The sequence below is a fragment of the Lepisma saccharinum genome, chromosome 2, assembly GCF_977018435.1.
Source record: "Lepisma saccharinum chromosome 2, izLepSacc3.1, whole genome shotgun sequence".
NCBI classification, from domain to species: domain Eukaryota; kingdom Metazoa; phylum Arthropoda; class Insecta; order Zygentoma; family Lepismatidae; genus Lepisma; species Lepisma saccharinum.
In genome coordinates this window covers 25228963-25245274 of record NC_139230.1, presented here as the reverse complement: position 1 = coordinate 25245274, position 16312 = coordinate 25228963, and the positions used below count along the sequence as shown (strand labels likewise).

The following is a 16312-nucleotide window of genomic DNA, read 5'->3' as shown; positions in this document are numbered from 1 at the left end:
AATAATAATAATAAAGCCATTATTAATGTTATTATTATTATTATTGGTAAATTTATCCTGCTACTTGCTCCCCCCAGACAAAAATTCGTAGTTGCACCTCTGGTATATTATATTTTCCCGCAAATTTTGTCTGACAAAAATAATTTCAGAATTAATTCGGCATAAACGGGGGGATGCTATACCTTTTGGGGGAAGTGCGTCATGGGCCTTGGGGGGGGGGGTTACTCTTGAGTGATGGCAAGATGAATGTACAGACACAAACATCCTTGCCAGGCGTCAGTGGCGTGGATTGGATTCCAAAACCGGGAATCAAGGTGCCAAAATTGGGGGATCAAAGACAGTATATTTCCATTTGAAGATAAGATTTAGCATAGTACGGGGGCAAAAGTGGCGAAAGGTAGGAGGGCAGCTGCCCCCCTCGCCCCCCCCTAATCGTCACCACTGCCAGGTGTGTTTCCGGAAGGGCGCTGACACAAGAGGGCGCACCGGGATTTTGCCCGGTGTTCCCGTGAGCAAGTCCGGTCCTGTTTTGAACCTAGAACCCCTTGTTTCGTAGCGCGATACACAGACTACACCGCCACACAAGCCCTTGACTGCCTTCATACACGAATCAGTCAGGACTCATGGGTTGGAATACCGGGTTCGACGTGTATTTTCTTAATGGTTGTCCCTTCTTTCGCTGACATCGTCGGAATTTACATAAAGAAACCTCTCAACTTAGCAGACAACTTTTTACATTTTTTCCGGCATGGTGGAGTGGTTAAATAACTTTTGATCAAGTTAGTTTTACAAGATCAAACTTTAATACACAGTACTAATAAATAAAACGAAATCAGTACTCGACGCACATTTTAACGTTCATTTTATTGTATTTGTCATTTTTACATTAAATAATATACTCTAATTGTTTAAATACAAAAAATAATATTACAATTAAGAGGACAAGAACATAATATTTCATTTGAATCTTGTTATGTTATTTGACCAATCATAAATGGCGGTCTTGCGTGCCCCAAGCAATAGAAAAGATGGCGTCCCCGATTGAGGGAAAGGAGTTACGATCATGTTGTGTATCTCCCGAATACGTGTGTAGTAAGAGAAATCACCTTCTAGTGATTTATCAGGTAATTACAGATATAAGGATCTCTGTTTTAGCTGAGTGAAGTGTGTAGTTTTGGGAAGCGTGATCAATGAGCAAAATTTACAGATGTCATAGAAACCCGTCCGCCATGTTTGTTGTTTGGCTACGAGTTACCTTTAATGTTTGTGTTTTTGGTGGAACTTGTGTGTGTCACAGTCTATTAGAAAATGCGAATCATTTTTTACAAAATCCTGCGCCAGATGAGTGGTGCTAAAAGTGCATGTTGTAGAAGGTGTTTTCAACGAGTGGGCAACGCCGACTGTGGTAGGCGTAACTAGAGTCCTGTATTTATGTGGTGCACCAAAGTGTTATTTTTTTGTGAGTATAATAAGTCGGGAACAGGTAAAATGTACTAAAACATAAATATAACTTTTTACAGGTTGTTTAGTGAGATAGATTTTGCATACGCAAGTATTTTTTTTTATCAGGTGCTTAAATAATAGTATACCTAAAGAAGAATCGTAAGGTATGACTTGTCGATAGACCGCAAGATTAATCCATTTGATAACCGGATAGAATGCTCCTTTTCAATCGTATCTTTCAGGATTTAGCAAAATAATTTACGTGGCGTGTTGCAATTGTTTTTCATATTCTTGCTACTTGGAAAGTTGGCAGCCTTTTAATGTCTGTTGAGCTTCATCAAATGCTTAGTTTTGGTGCAAGGAATTCATCTATTTGATAATCTTTTTCCAGTTATATTAGCTTTATTCCACTAGGCAGAGATGTAATAGGTGTATGTGATGCTATTTTCTGTGACAACTATATAAAATGTGCATTGAAGCTAATAGGATGACATACTGATAACACCAAATATTTTGTCACCACTGAATGACTTTTCTTGAGGCTTTTTACATGTATTTACTTACACCTTCACTTCCTTATAGGTGTTTGATACTTAAGATGCTGTTTGTTGAATTTTGTGCTACATTTCATTGCGATTATTCAGCCTATTTAAATCTAATATAATTTAGTTAAATCCAATAGAATCTATTACTTCATCAGACCTATTTTCCTATCAAAACCATTTGTAAAAGTGACATAACATAGGTAATACAAGATCATTTAAAGCCTAGCACAAAACATATTTTAGAAACTTTGGATTTTTCCTGAAGGTTAGAAATGATTTGATGACACAGGGTAGTGCATAAATAGTAATCTGCATTGCGTGTGAAAACACCACAATGCATCCAGAGAATTTGCACTATATGGAACAACATTACTCCTGTCTCGAGAGCCAGAAAATAGTGGTGATGCGACTCGAAGCTCTGATCACACATCACCCAATGAAAGAACCACTCTGGCAGGCCGTGGCCCTTGTGCCATGCAGTTTAGTTTAGAACTTCATTACTATTGTGCTTGGTGACAGATGTAGGGAGACGTTTGCACATTATGTGGTGAATTGAGGCTTGTTCATTAACTCTTTCGCTGCGGGATTTTGGCATGCTGATATTGCTTTTTGGGGAAATTTTCAGAATTGCATAAATTTATAAAAAGAAAGTGCTTTGAAGTACTAATATGAATTCTTCCCCTATTCTTTGAAAATGGGCCATGGCCGGGAGTTGCCCTTGGTGTTCAAATTTCATTGTTATTGAAGTGGATACAGTGACATGCCTAAGGGAGTGGGGAAAAAGGCTGCATAAACATTCCCTTTGGTCCATCATTCCTAAAAAAAGCGAGAATGTTAAAAGTAGGAAATATAGCAAAATGAGGTTTGACTACTAAGAAAAAGTATATGTACCCAGACCCCCTTTCAAAAATCTTGAGCATGCCACTGAGCAGATAAATGATCCTTGTTGCCAATGTTGTTTACATACACACGGGTGTACACCTTTTTTGTACAGAACCAAAGCGAGTTATTTCCTTCAAAAACAGTTCAAATGACTCGGATTAGATGGCAGCATGTTTTTGTAATGCTAAAAATCGACTGCAGTAGCTTTTTGTAAGTTAGGCATATTGAAGCAAATCAACTGAAGTTGCTTGCCGCAGCAAAATAGTTAATCGGAGTGAAACACTTTAGTGTTCATAAACTGCCATCATCCCAATAAGACAGTTGAATATTTAATGTCCTTGTTGTACCGAGTTTGTTACAACCTGTCCTGGTTCCCGCGCTATCTGATCCCTGGCTTTCCTCCATGCTGGGGAAAGTCAATGCCAGGCAGCCAATTAAAATACGAAACGTCGCAACATCGTCTACGTAAGCGCCTCTCTTCTGGCTTCCATTCGCTCCTCGCTGCCCAGCAGACAATTTTTTCCTCATTTCTCATTGGCACCGAAACTGTCGAGCGATCGCTAGCGCGGGAACCGGGACAGGTTGTAACAAACGTGGTATAGTTACACTCAGGGTAAGGCTTCCATACTTAACCTGCTCTTTCCAGGATAAATTAATTGAATAAATGCCCACATAAAATACAATTAAATATCTTGGAGGGAATAATGTATATTAATGTTGGGAAACAAAATTTCCAACCTTGATTTTAGCTTTTCTGATGATAGGAGATTTTCCCTTCCAATGAAATACATCCCATCAACAATGAAAAGCTCTAACTTTAAATGGGGGGGGGGGAGAATCAAATCATAGAGTCTACTAGAGAGAGATAACAAGCCTTTCTTTTCTCATTCTTGCTGATGTAATTATTTTTGTTATCCCAGATGTCACATATGAATAAGTGACAAAGAAATTTAGTGTAAGCATGCTTCAAATCTGTAAACAACACAAGGAAATTTGTTCATATTACCCCCATCTAGTTCGCTCCACTTTTTGACTTTCTTTGAACTGAAGCATCTAGTTGGTTGCACGGTGAAACACAGTCGTCTAGTTCGTTGATTTGGAGTCAAGTAGTGTATTTGGTGTCTGCACCATTTGCACTACATTCTGGGTTGGTGTATGGTCACGTGTTAAGTGCTAACTAATCAAATGAACATTCAAAGCAGCAGACAGGCATTTGTTGAATCTTCTGTACTTGAACACCGCTTTCAGTCTACTTGGTTGAACGTCATTTCCTTGCACCACCCAAACACTGGAATACACCTGCACTACACCGAGTGCCAAAAAGTGCAGCACCCTCTTGAACTTAACATTTGCACTATTCAAAGCAACATTTTGGTGGCATTTATCTTTTAACATTATTTTTTTTTTTTACCTTTTCTTTATTCATATGCTTTGTGCAGAAGTAATAATTCCATGAACAGTCGTGCCACTTCTCATTTGGCTCCTTGTGCTCATGAAGGAAGCTGTACATCTCATACATAACTAAGAGCAAAATAAGTGAAAGACTTATATTGTGGAGCTTCTACTGTCTCCTGTTCTATTATTAAGAAGTATGTAGAAGAATATTTGTTTTGAAAAGTTGTAGTGTGCAGGTAATATGAAGTATGTACATCAGAATCATATTGTAGTGTTCGTATAGATCTGATAACAAATAGAGTACTGATAGGTCTGCAGGCTTTTGTGATTTTTCCAAACTATTTAAATTTCTTTGCAAGTGTACCATGCTTAGAAATATGGTCTGATAATTATATTGCTGTTAACAGAACCATTAGATAAAATAAAATGTTTGAAAGTGCATCTAATTGCCATCGGGTATTTTTTTGTTGTGAAATAAGAGCAATTTGGATACAATGCATATTGTGGTTAAGCATTTCACATAATTTTCATTGAAGATCATGAAATCAAAACTCTCCCTCTTGTCAAAATTTCTGTACATTCCTCGACTGGTACGTTCACATCATAATTATAATTTGATAACATTATTTGCATGGACCAGTCAAAATTCTGAAGGAAATGTGGAGAGAAGTGTCATAGATAAAAATTACATGAGTGAAAAGGTAACTGACTACACATATGAAACATAGTTAAAAAGAAATCTAGAAAATGAGTACGTATAAAATAGTGTGCTTCATAAATCTAAGAGAGATGAATAACTAAAATTAATGAATGAGGGGATTAATGAACATAGAGATGGTAATTTTGTATGCTCAATGTCTCTGGGTGCTGGTGACACTCCATACACCAATAAGAAAGTGAAAGATTTTGTGTGGTTTCAGGGAACTAATTTTGAATGTTAAGACAATGTAAAGAGTGGGAAATTTATTGGAGAACAAGTTGCATGCGATTATGTTGTTTCAGTGTATGTAACATAGGATTGCCATATCTGTCGTTTAGGACTCATGAGTAACAGTTGTTGAAAGTTGGCCACACTGATGTGATGTCATGTCAGCCACCCAGCTGTGACTCATTGTCCTGTGGAATTGTACTTATCACTCAGGCGAAGCTTGGAAGCATGCTCAGAAGAATGAAAGTGTTGTTCCAGTATTTTTCAGACTATGAATTGGAGTGTTGTAAGTTTGATGCAAATAGAAAATTTACATTCTTGATAGGTTAGGAGAGTTAGGCTTGATGCTCATAGTAATTTTACGTTATTCCCTGAGGCTTTGTAAATAATGTGTACCAACTTGACAACATTTCACACCCTACAGTCACATAGTCGGAAGTGCATATTTTCAAGGTATGTATGTACTTTCATTACAGTAATTTCTTTGCATATATGAACATTTTATTTGTGAATAAATGCAGTGCGATATAATGATATTGGTACTTTTATGATATTAGGAATGTTAGGTTTGATGTTCTTGTTTGGTGTTTGCTCATAGTAATTTTACATTATTCATCAAATTTACACATGTTTTGTACATGAAGAACCAAGTTTGCATTTTAGAAAGTGGTGAAAATGGTTTGGATTAGGAGTAGGAGTGCCCACAGGGGGGATTATGGCACAGACTGCTTCATTGTAATTTTTTTTTTTTTTCTTAAAATAATATAAAATTTAACATGTTTATTTTTAAGATATATGTAAAAAAATTTACACCATAGGTGCACCTTATTTAATACATTAGATGAAGAATAGGAAGTATTTTGTGGACACACATTGCATTACTTCTACCCAATTTTTTGGGGGGGTGTGTGTTTGTGATCAAGCTGTGACTGAGTGAACAATACAGCATTGGACACAAGTTGAATTACTTTATTAATTGACCATTGCTGCTATATAAATAGTAATGGATAATAATGCATGACAAAAATGCATGTATTTCATTTTGATGAAGTGATTGCAAAGAATTTTTCTATAGTTGCATTATCTCACTGTAGATTGACAATATCATTTAAAATATAATGATATATGCACACACACACACACACACGCACGTACATGTGTATGTGTGTGTATGTGTATATATATATATATATATATATATATATATATATATTTCTCTTTGAGTATGTAGTTTTATTAGCAATACTATTGTATTATTGATTCCCTGTATGCTGTAATAGTCATACTAAGTGTACTTCATAGTAAGACCTGGCACATTGCTCGATAAAACAGGAAAATGAATAATATCAAATTCACATTTCTATCTTCTTGTCTCAGGACAGTTTTACTTTAGTAAGAAGGGAAATTATATGATTGTATGGATTACTAAAATAACTATACTTGTATTTTATGAAATTTGATTTTAAGTAACACATTTAACCAATCAATGTGCTAGCTTTCCATTATTTCTAAAATTTGAACAATTAAAAAAAAAATACCTTTTTTTTACCCTGAAGATGAAACTCTCGAAATCTTAGAATATTTTCCACAGTTCACTTGGTTGATAGCCCGAGAGAATGTTTTCATCAGTTTAACATGCTGTTGTATTAAAATAAAAATCAATTATTTCATATTCATTCATAACGATTTTGGAAAATGATGCTTCCATGGGCTTGGGAAGGTTTGGGCAGATAAAGTGTAGTGTTAAGTAAAAAAGTTACTTTCAGTAGGCTTTCGTGATTAAATACTGTATGGGGATTATGAGATTATTGGGGGGGAGAGGTGCCATTGGCCTTGGTGTGGATGGGCATCTCTAGATAGGGGGAATTGTATAATATGCTGGTCACGCTTTGGGGCTAAATTTCGGTAACAGTTTCATACATCGGAGACACATTTTTTCAATTTTACACAAGAAACTACTTACGGAAATGAGTTTCTCCAAGGTTTACAATGTTCATCGAGGTATTTTCTTTCATAGTGGAATATATTTGACTGGGAAATATTTTTCTCACCGATGCACAATTGCCATTGCTTTCATTTGCTTGCCCTACGACAACTGGATGCTGTGTACTTTTGATGACGTAAGCCCCTGTCAGTGTTTCAATCCCCCCCCCTTTTTTTACTATGCTTGCCTAACGTAACCTAACCTTATCGGAAATGGTTTGTGGAGCTATCCTAGAATGGTTCGTGGGGCTATCGGTCAGCTACCGTGCATAATGGTTTGTGGGGCTATCCGTCAGCTACCCATGCATAATGTATAATTTCCACCAGTGATGAACACGATAGTAGGTATTTTTCGGGAAGAAGGTTGAAACACTGCATACCCACAACATGAGTCAAGATGTGCCCGCCATATTGTGTGTTCCGGAAGTGAAGAAAGGAATTAAAAAAAGGGCACTCAGAAAGTGAAAATTTGAGTTTGTTTTCATGTAAAAAGCATAATGGCACCTTGAACTATGTTCCGCAATACACAATTGGTAAGTACGAACCATGGGAAACACAAAATATGCGCGTTTAATGTGTGTCCGATCTATGAAACTGGTACCTAAATTTCTTGCTTATTTTTTGGTTTCCACATCTTGAAATAAATTTCACGCTTTGTTTAACTTTGAAAACTGTAGATTAGATTTAAAAAGTTGTAATTTCTTAGGGTGTACAGTTGGTCACTGCCCCCGTCAATGTTGATTGCCATTTCAGTGACATTTTTTAAGTTCCCTACAGGTTCACTACTATCATAACCAGTTTTCTGCCATCTGTAACAAAGCAGTGGTCTGTAGATATCCACAGATAATTGATTCTAGATAACAGAGTGCAATTTCATGATGAAGGATCTATCATGCAAATTTAACTGCAGTATCCATGTGTCCAGCATTTGTCCATTTTTCATATCATGGAGCATTTTCTCTGTTTTTAAACAAAATATTGTATTGACATACATAAATAGCATGATAATGGGTACAGCTAGCAGCTGACGAGAAGAGCGCTGGCAGAAGAGGTGTGATGTACTGCCAGGCGACTCCACTCTTTCGCGTGGTTGAGGTGCTCTTCTGCCAGACCTCTTCTCGTCAGCTTGCCTTTTAAACTTTGTGTGCAGGAGGGGGTTGTCTCGGAAAGTCGTGCTTTGGAACGGGAAGTTGTTGCTCTGTTGAGTTTGAAACTGAGGTTATTAAAGGAAACGTGGTAATTATCACCATATATAGCAGATGTAAGCATTGTATTTTCACTGAGAAATGTATCTGATTAATCGATGCATTTACAAATTGTAAATAGAAATAGCAGACCTCCGTGTGGGATTGGTGAGCATAGCGAGTTACAACGTCAGGGGTCCTGGGTTCGAATCCCTGGAAAGGCATGGATATTATTTTTGTTTGTCTCTTCACCCATTTCATTATCATCAAAACCACCATCATCGTCGCGATTAGCCCAAGAGACAGGAAAGCTATGTAGAATAGAAAATAACAAATAGTAATATAATAGGAATAGAATTGAAAAATAATAGTTCGTTAATTTACCGCATTTAAGGCAAAGGTTGCGCCAGTTCGTCATCCTCTTCGACTTCTTCTTCATCACAACTTATTGTGCCCTCCGAGTCTGAGGAAATGTCACTGTCTGCACCTCCAAAAGAAATAATCAATCTCTCCACTTCGTTCTCTACCAATCCATCCGTTTTCCAATATTCCTTTTCCAGTTTTTCTACGTGTTCGCAATACCCTTTCCAGTCGTCTTGATTGCAATATTCAATGCCCTTAACCGTATGTTCCTGCAGTTGGGATTTTGATCCTGTACATATTTTTTTACTTTGGACCACGCTAATTCTATGGCGTTCAGGTCGCACACATACGGTGGTAGACGAAGCACTGTATGGCCATACTGCTGTAAAGTTCTGTCCACATGGAAAGTTTTTTCCTGTGGTTTGTTAGCCTGTATTAAACTGTACAGTTCTACTTTCCTCATATTTTCATCAAACTGAATATTGTGTGAGGATAGCCAAGCTGTCATGTCAGATTTGAGGCTATATCCTGATGGAACCTTATCTAATTGTACGGTGTTATAAGGGGCGTTGTCTGTGACGACAACAGACAGATTCGGTAAATTTGGGATTAGTCTCTCTGTCAGCCACTTTTCAAAATTAGTGCAGTTCATTTGTCCATGTTAGTCACCTGTGGATCAACCTGCTTTGTATATGAGGCTCGCATTTTGAATGAACCCGTCACTGCACCCCGCATGCACGACGATAAGCCTATGTGCTGAACTTGAATTATTTACTACACCAAAAATATCACTAGACTGCCAACATTTGTTTGATATTATGTTATTATCCACAGCCGTTTCATCTACATACACAATTGGCCGATTCTCTTGGCGAAAACGTTTTATAGCCCGTAAATATTTACTTTGCCATGACACAATATCGGGTCTTTCCATTAAGATCTTCCTCTTGTTCTTCCACCTCTTCCACTAAAATCCGACCTTTTTCATCAAACGTCGCAAAGAATCCACCTTCCAAGGAAAATGAATTTTTTGTTGAACAGCTGACAAAATTTTATGGCCTGTCGGTACATTTTTGTTGCAATAAATATCGCGAATTACGTTTCTGATTACGCTTATGTCAAAATCATGAATGCAGACATTTCTATGTGATGGCCTTTTTCTGTTCTTTCCGGGAGACACGAGTTTCCTCATCGGCGACCGAGCATTCCTCTCCCGCAACTCCTCTCGAATCGGCCTGATTGTCATCTCTGACAACCCTGTTCCCTGTTGCTACAGACGCGCGCTTTGTGCTCTGCGTAATTGGCACCAAATACTGTTTCTCTCTCGATTCCCTATCACAGAAATCAATGACTTTGCTCACAATTTCACGCCCTTCACAAAAATTAACATCCACGCGGTTCCACGGACAATGACCTGCCAAGAAGAACACAAGACTTCCTTCTCCCCAACCACCCCTAAATTCTGCAAATGAACCTGACCCTCCCTTACCCTCTGTGCCCCGTCGCCCTTCATTCAGCGATCTTCTCGTCGGCTGTACCTCATAAAACTGTTCGGTATAACACATCTCTACAAGCTCTAAACATCATTAAACATTCACATTAAATACAATATTCACCAAGAATGCAGCATTTTTACTTCCTTGCAGGTGTACAGAGTGTCACCTACATAGGCTGAACTTTGCTGGGCCCCCAAAATTTTCTTATATGTTAGGTATGGTTATCACATACTTCGGAGTCTTAGTGATTACTTACTCTGCATTACCTGGAGCACGTTTTTTTTTTCTATTCCATATACTCGTGTATGGTTTTTTCTTTGCGAGAAATCCATTTGTCATCTTGGGTAAGGACTGCTGCTGCCATCTACTTCATGTGCATGTTGTGCAAAGGGGTATTTTGTCACTAAATGCTTTCATTGTTAGGTCAGGTTTAGGGCTCTTTTTCTCTTAATTTTAAGAGGTGTTAGGGCTCATTTATTGTGATTAAAAATATTCTGTATTCATTCAGCAAACTCTAATGCAGCTTTGCCTTGTATTCAAGGGGTCCCGGGTTCGATACCTGGTGTAGGCTCATAGTGGTTCGGATCCCACTTTAAGCTGTAGGTCCAGTCCCAATTAGCCTTACTGTGCATAAAGTCAATCTAATGCAGCTTCACATTTAGTGTCAGTCTGATAGAGTGTGATACATTTTACTATGTCATATGTATTATGACATGAACACTTGCAAGGGGATTGTTTTTGTAAAATATGTTTCCTCTAAATCTTTACCTGCTTTTGACAACAATATTAGAATTGATGATATGTGGTTTTTGTTATGTAGCAAAACAACATGCTTGAACAGATTAAAAATTCACATAAGCATTCCAAAAGGAAATGTATATGATCATGTATCTTATTGTTGCCAAGGGAGTTTTTATCCGGAACATTTTTTTTTCAACTTATGATGGAAATTTTGTCTGCCAAAATTGAAGATACTGGAAGAGAAGGAGAATTGCTGTTATTTTCATGACAATTTTTTAATTGTCATGAGAACATGTGAAACAAAATATATAAAATAACAGGAAAAGTGATTTTGTGCAAAAATAAATACATACTTTTGATTTTTCACCATCTCTGAAAAGAATGATTATTTTGACTAGACTACACTGCCAGTATAGAAACAATGATACAAGGCATGTATCAATGTAGCCCAACAGGTGCAAATTACTAACCAGAAGTTTTCTGAACTATCAGTAGTGTTTACGTTTGTTTATTGAGTTGAGGGAGGAGCTACTTTTTTGAGTCTTTACACTTTGTACAAAACTAAATAAGAAATAATTTTTAAGGACAAAGGATATATTTTTATTTAGTTTTGTTGTTATATATAAGTACAAAATGCCTTGCATCTTTTTTACATACCGCATGGATGATTTATTATATAAACCTGTATATCTTATTTTATTTGGCTCAGCATTTTCTGTGTTGGTTCAGAAGAATTTAACACCTCAGCATTTTCTAATGTAGAATATCTTTTCTATTTTCTATTACAGGCAGTCAACTGACTGGAAATATCTTGAATTCCCGGAATTATGCTTAAATTGTTGGTTCCGGGAATTAAATGTGAATTCTACATAAATTATCCTTTAGATGTGAGAAATTCATGACCTTGAGAAAGCATCAAAACAACTCATATTATTGAACATTGAGATATGTATGTATATTTATAGTTGCTGTTTAGCACTTGTTTATGAGGCCAGTGAAAAATATTCATAGACAATGCCAAACTTATCATTGACACATATGTATATATTACGAATCAAAACAAAAATCAACCATTTCCTGTTTTTGGACTGTTGTTTGCTGCTTCTGAAGATATAACAGATGAAGCAAACAAGGAAATAACATTAAGTAGGTATAACAGCTTTGATTGTTTTGCTATGAAACCTCCGAACAGTTATATTTTTGTTCTGATTAGTGTACCTTTATGGCATGCATATTAACATTCTCAGGCTTTAATGTATGAAGAACTTTGTGGACTTCACCTCGAAATCCCTCTGAAATTTTGTCCCTCATACGTAGGTGACACGATCCACTGAGAGAATATGTGCAACTTAATACCACTGCCTCAAATTCTGTTTGGCATCGCCTCTTTATACACCAATATCCCACAGTCCAGGGTCTCCTATCCATAGAATTCCATGTTATCAGCAGACAGTATCCTCACCACTTTCCTGACTCATCTATTTCAGTCATTTCTCACCTGTTTCAACTTTACCTTTCATGCAAATCCACGGTAAATGTATGGGTTCAAGAATTCAGTGCCGACTATATTGTGTTCAGCCTAAAAGTATACCATCACCTAAATTGTAAATAACGGTTTTTACACCCTTGAGCGAAAAAAAACCCACCCACCCTCGAAAATTTCAAAGTCCAAATCTACACGATGTGACGACAAGGCTGGGCAGTGTAGCAAACCTCATGTACGAGAAAGTAACATCTCCAAAAAGTTGATACTCTGGTGGTTATAATAGATGTGTCATTTACGTATTAATTTATTTTTCATGAATAATTACAGATAATTAAATTACTTTTCATTGACATATTTTGTGACATATTCTTCACTCCTGCTTCATTAGAGAAAAATTTTATTCATACAGTTTACTTTAAGGATCGGTGTTGTGAATCTCTGTGAAAACGTAAAAGAAGAAAAGTATATTGGTTCCAAAATCAAATATATTAATTTTCAACGTGATAAACATTATGTGCTGAATTTTCGCACAATATGAATTCTGAAAAAAAAAACTCCACGTTACACACACAACGCTCATGTAGCTATGAATGAACACAATGACAATTGTAAATTGGTATTTGCTGATATAAACAACACACGTGTTCTTCGCAATTACTTGTCCTATCATGTCAACAGTGAAACTCCAAGAATGTGGGAGTTCAACACAGTTTGCAACACTGTCTATCATCCGGAAACAAATCATGTCAGTCTTCCGACTCAGCTTTTGGCTTGTAGGAGGTTTTTGAAGCAGCAGCTTACATTTTCACAACAATCATATATGCACAAGATATAAAAATATTGATAACCACAAACTATAATTTATGGGGGAATAAAATATATCAATTTAAGAGGTCAAAAGAAGTCAGGGAAATGCCAGAGAATTTTGTCTTGATTGACTTTTTTTTTATGTGATGGAATGAATGTGCCAGGCATTTGCTTTGAAAGGTGTCGTTATGAAGCACTACATGGAACAGAAAATCTTGTTGCTAAGTCTCTTTTATGCACAGCACAATTACAGTGCCAGAAACTAGTGATGGGAGGTGGGGAGGGAGAGATAGATTGATTTCTTTAGGGGCTGAAAAAATGATAAGCCTTTAAATATTATGTGGAAAATGCATTGAATTATCATTTTTTTCTTGTCTGTATGGGAGTAGTAAAGGGACAGGACTGTCAACAAATGGAGGGGGTGGGGAGCATACAACTGTGGCACCGTCTGATAGTTGTCGGACATTCAGAAGTAACATGGAAACAAATAAGGACACTATGCAACCCTGTAATTTGTCAAATGTCGTGGAACAGCATTTGTCAGTAGAACATTTTAGGCTCAATTGAAGCATATGATTTTTGTTGGATATTGCAATCTGACTAACGTTGAACTTCAACAAAATGTCTCACTACAACATGCGACAAAAAATCGCATGCATGGCACTCTTATGGAATTGATTGTCTTTGGATGTCTTCGGACTGCAACATCTGATGCAAATGGCATGCATAAACAGAGCCTTGTACAGGGTGACAATTAATGACCACATTTATTTTGAGTATAATTTTAAGTGTGTTAAACTTGCATCTACAAAAGTAAAGGAGTAGGTATGTGAAATTACAGGAAAATAACAAACCCTGCTTATTTTTTGAAAATAACAGACTTGAGGTACCCTCCATTGAATCGTATGCATTCCTGAATAGGAACAAACACATGATCCATAACTTTTGAAAGTGTTTAATTTGATATCAAGTCAATTTCATTTTTTATGGCTCTTTTCAAGTCCAGTAAGTTGTTTGGTTTCATGGCATAGACTTTAGACTTTAAGTACCCCCATAAAAAATGTGGAGCAGTTAAGTCTGGGGAACGAGGAGGCCAGTCAGACACCAAACCGCGAAATCACATGATTGGGAAATTTCTGTTGCAATAATTGCATTGTTTCATGACTAGTGTGGCTTGTTGCACCGTCTTGTTGAAAAAACATGTTCTCAAAATTGGGGTTTCGATGCTGTAACTCGGGAAAAAGAATGCTCTTAACATTTGTCTGTAACGATCACCGTTAACAGTTACAGTAACACCATTTGCATTTTCAAAAAAATATGGACCTATGATCCATGATCTCGATAATACACACCATACAGTAAGTTTTGCACTATGTGTAGGGCGTTTCATTAGGGTTTTCTCCAGTCCATATTCTCACATTCTGCTTATTCACATAACCGGATAAGTGAAAATGAGCTTCGTCGGTCATTATGAGCCTCTCTCCAAAATTCGGATTAGGTGTTAGGTCCAATCATTGTGTTGTAAAGTGCTAAACCTTTTTGAATATCAGTCGGTTTCAACTGATGGGATACCTGAAGTTTGTACAGAAACAAGTGCAAATCGTTTCTCAGGATTTTGCGCACTGTTTCTCTATTGACACCAACTTCTTGGGACAACCTTCTTGCAGATTTCTTTGGGCTGTTTGTGTTTGCAACTGTCACCCTTTCAATTGTTTCTTCATTGCACACAGATCTCTGCCTACCAGTACGTTTAGCATCAGTTACACTGCCTCTGTGTCTATGGGATGCAACATATTGCAGAATTGATTTTCTCGAAGGACACGCATGACCGCCAAACCTTGCACGGACCCTTCTTTGAGCAGTGATCACCCAGTAATTCCTAGTGAAATAAAATTCCACTATTGCTGCTCGCTGTTGTGCACTTCATCTTTCCATGTTACACCACTAAATTTTGCAAAGGTCGATCTTTTTATTCACCTGAAATGAAAAAGAAAAACAAAATTAGTACCACAAAACTTACAATATAAATGTGGTCATTAATTAATTGTCACCCTGTACATCTAAGTTTGTCTGCTGTGGTACCACATTTGATTGAACAAACTTTTTGGCTCTGTTTAAGCATGCGATTTTTGTCGAACGGAGCAGTTCTATATTTGTCTTTCTGCAACATCCAACAAAAATCACATGCATAAACGGAGCCTTAGTCTGCTGCGCCACTGCAAATATGCTGCTGGAATTTAGTACTCTTCTGGCTCACTTAACCTTATTTGATGTAGCAGTCCCTACAAACATTTGTATTGCAATTAACATACCCCCCCCCCCCCCTGTCCTGTCTGTTTAAACTCACTTTAGTGATGGATATTAATCTGTCACTGAGTTAAGTTAATGTGCAATGTTATGATATAAAATATTAATAATAATTATGTAAATATTATAATATTATAATTACACAAATCATATCACTTTCTTCAGTAATTGACATTTCTTTGCCAACCCTGCTAAATTTTCACATTTTATCTAGATTTATACGATTGGCATCCAGAAAGTAAGTTCCAATTTGCAGGGACCTTGATTTTTTGCAAACTTGATAACGGTGTAAAATGTTAATTGCTGCGAAGTAGTGTTTATGAATGTGCAGAGATGTCTGGTCACATTTTTCACCCATTCAAAATAGTGAAATAACGTGAATATGGCATGAAATGTGAATTGTTGGCATTTTTCGCCAATTTTAAAAACTGTGCTTAAAGAACAAAAAATACCTTGAAATATAACATTCTTGTAGTTTTTTAGGCTTTTTAGTATATATGTGCCATATTTGTGTGTATAGAACGTGCAAGTTTTCCAACATTTTTATCCGATAGAAAACTATAATGCATGTTATACATGGAAACATTCTGATATACACATTGAATCACATATTTCCCATGATGTTTTAACTTCTATCAGAACAATTTGCACCACAGAGCAAATTGGCAGGGTTCTGACAGGAGATCGAGTGAATATCAACCATCACACGGGAGCCGCGTCATCAGTATTTGTGGCACGCCAAGTATTTTGAT

The 16312-nt window shown here is 36.9% G+C and overlaps 1 protein-coding gene across 5 annotated transcripts in view; it reads left to right on the top strand.

Moving 5' to 3' along the window:
* Positions 1-1023: 1023 nt before the first annotated feature.
* The window catches only part of LOC145983958 (uncharacterized), a 95993-nt gene continuing 80704 nt past the window's right edge, over positions 1024-16312 (top strand). Inside the window, exons 1-2 of one of the 5 annotated variants that reach the window (XM_083117166.1) lie at positions 1032-1124; positions 11749-12106. Coding sequence is in view for 1 of the 5 variants with exons in the window: in XM_083117164.1 (XP_082973290.1) it covers positions 1029-1124 (96 nt within the window). In the remaining 4 variants the exon portion in view is untranslated. Of the gene's footprint in view, positions 1125-1400; positions 1460-11748; positions 12111-16312 lie in introns of those variants that run through there. The other 4 variants (XM_083117167.1, XM_083117165.1, XM_083117164.1 and 1 more) reach the window with 4 other exon arrangements.